Below are 1,314 nucleotides of genomic sequence, written 5' to 3'. Positions count from 1 at the left end.
CCCAGCCCCGCGTGTGGCCCCCAGCCCTGCGTGCCCACCTTGCACGTGCAGGATGACGTGGGACTGGACGGTGCCCACGGCGTTGGTGGCGGTGCAGCGGTACTGCCCCGCGTCCGCCCGCTCCACCCGCTCGATGGTGAGAGTGCCAGCGCGGACCAGCACCCCGGGCCGGATGCGGCCCCCCACTTTGCTCCAGGTGACGTGGGGACGCGGTTCACCCAAGCCCAGGCACTCCAGCTCCACTGTCGTCCCCACCAGCACCGTCTGCACGGCCGTCCGGATGTTGATCAGGGCCCTGGGGAGAGCTTGGGGGCACAGCGGGGTTTTGGGGTGACCCCCTGGCACAGGGAGGCATCACAGCCCAGGGTGCCACGAGAGGAGTGGGAGATGGGGAGAAATGGGGTGCTCAAGGGGATGGGGGGATCAGTGGGATTGGGAATGGGGAGATGTTGGAGGTGTTGGGGTGCTCATGGGCTGGGGAGATGTTGGGGGTGTTGGGGTACCCACGGGCATGGGGAGACAGGGAGTACCAGGGTTTTGATGGGTGTGGGGAGAGATTGAGGGCATTGGGGTGCCTGTGGGCATGGGGAGAGATTTGGGATATCGGGGTGTCCGTGGGTGTTGGGAGACTTGGGGGGGTGCCCAGGTGACCGTGGATTTAGGGAAATGGAAGGTACAGGGGTGCCCCTGCGTGTGGGGAGATGGGGGTACCAGAGTGCCCGAGGGGGATAGGTCAGGGGTCTCCTGTGCCCCGGTGCTGCTCCTACCCTGGACGGTGAGGGTGGCCCTGTCCTCCGCCTGCCCGCCCGGGGCACTGGCCCGGCACACGTACACCCCCTGTGCCCCCCAGGCCAGCTCCGGGATCCTGTGGGGACACAGCCGGGGTGAGGGACCCCAGAGGGGGTCAGGGGGGTCCCCCCTCCCCACCCCCCGATCCTTACCGCAGCACCCCGTCCCTCACGCTGTGGGTGGGGGGCAGCTCCCCGCCCTCCTTCAGCCACTCCACACGCGCCCGGGGGTCCCCGGACACGGCGCAGGCGAACTCGGCGGTGCCGCCCACTCCCTTGACGAGGCTCCCCGGGGTCACCCGCACGGCCAAGGGACCACCACCGATGTCCACACCTTCAGCAGTGCCACCTGGGAGGGGCGGAGGACATCGATGGTACCAGGTGGCACTGGGATCACCCGGGCGGGGTGCAGAGCCCGGCAGTACCCAGGAGCACCAGCATCACCCAGGCAGCACCAGTATCACCCAGGAGTGACGCAGAGCCCAGTGGCACCCCGGTCCCAGAGGGCTCACCGTGGACGGCCACG

The 1,314-nt window shown here is 69.0% G+C and overlaps 1 protein-coding gene across 1 annotated transcript in view; it reads right to left on the bottom strand.

Annotated features, from left to right (window-relative positions):
• Positions 1-406: 406 nt before the first annotated feature.
• LOC115308025 (basement membrane-specific heparan sulfate proteoglycan core protein-like) overlaps positions 407-1,314 on the bottom strand; it is a 5,994-nt gene continuing 5,086 nt past the window's right edge. Inside the window, exons 8-10 of the mRNA XM_029965212.1 lie at positions 942-1,137; positions 768-865; positions 407-474 (exon numbers count right to left, since the gene is read on the bottom strand). Of these exons, the coding sequence (XP_029821072.1) occupies positions 407-474; positions 768-865; positions 942-1,137 (362 nt within the window). The remainder of the gene's footprint in view (positions 475-767; positions 866-941; positions 1,138-1,314) is intronic.

The sequence above is a fragment of the Manacus vitellinus genome, unplaced genomic scaffold (assembly GCF_001715985.3).
Source record: "Manacus vitellinus isolate BGI_N305 unplaced genomic scaffold, ASM171598v3 scaffold_92_pilon, whole genome shotgun sequence".
Lineage (NCBI taxonomy): Eukaryota > Metazoa > Chordata > Aves > Passeriformes > Pipridae > Manacus > Manacus vitellinus.
This window is presented reverse-complemented; position numbering and strand designations above follow the sequence as displayed.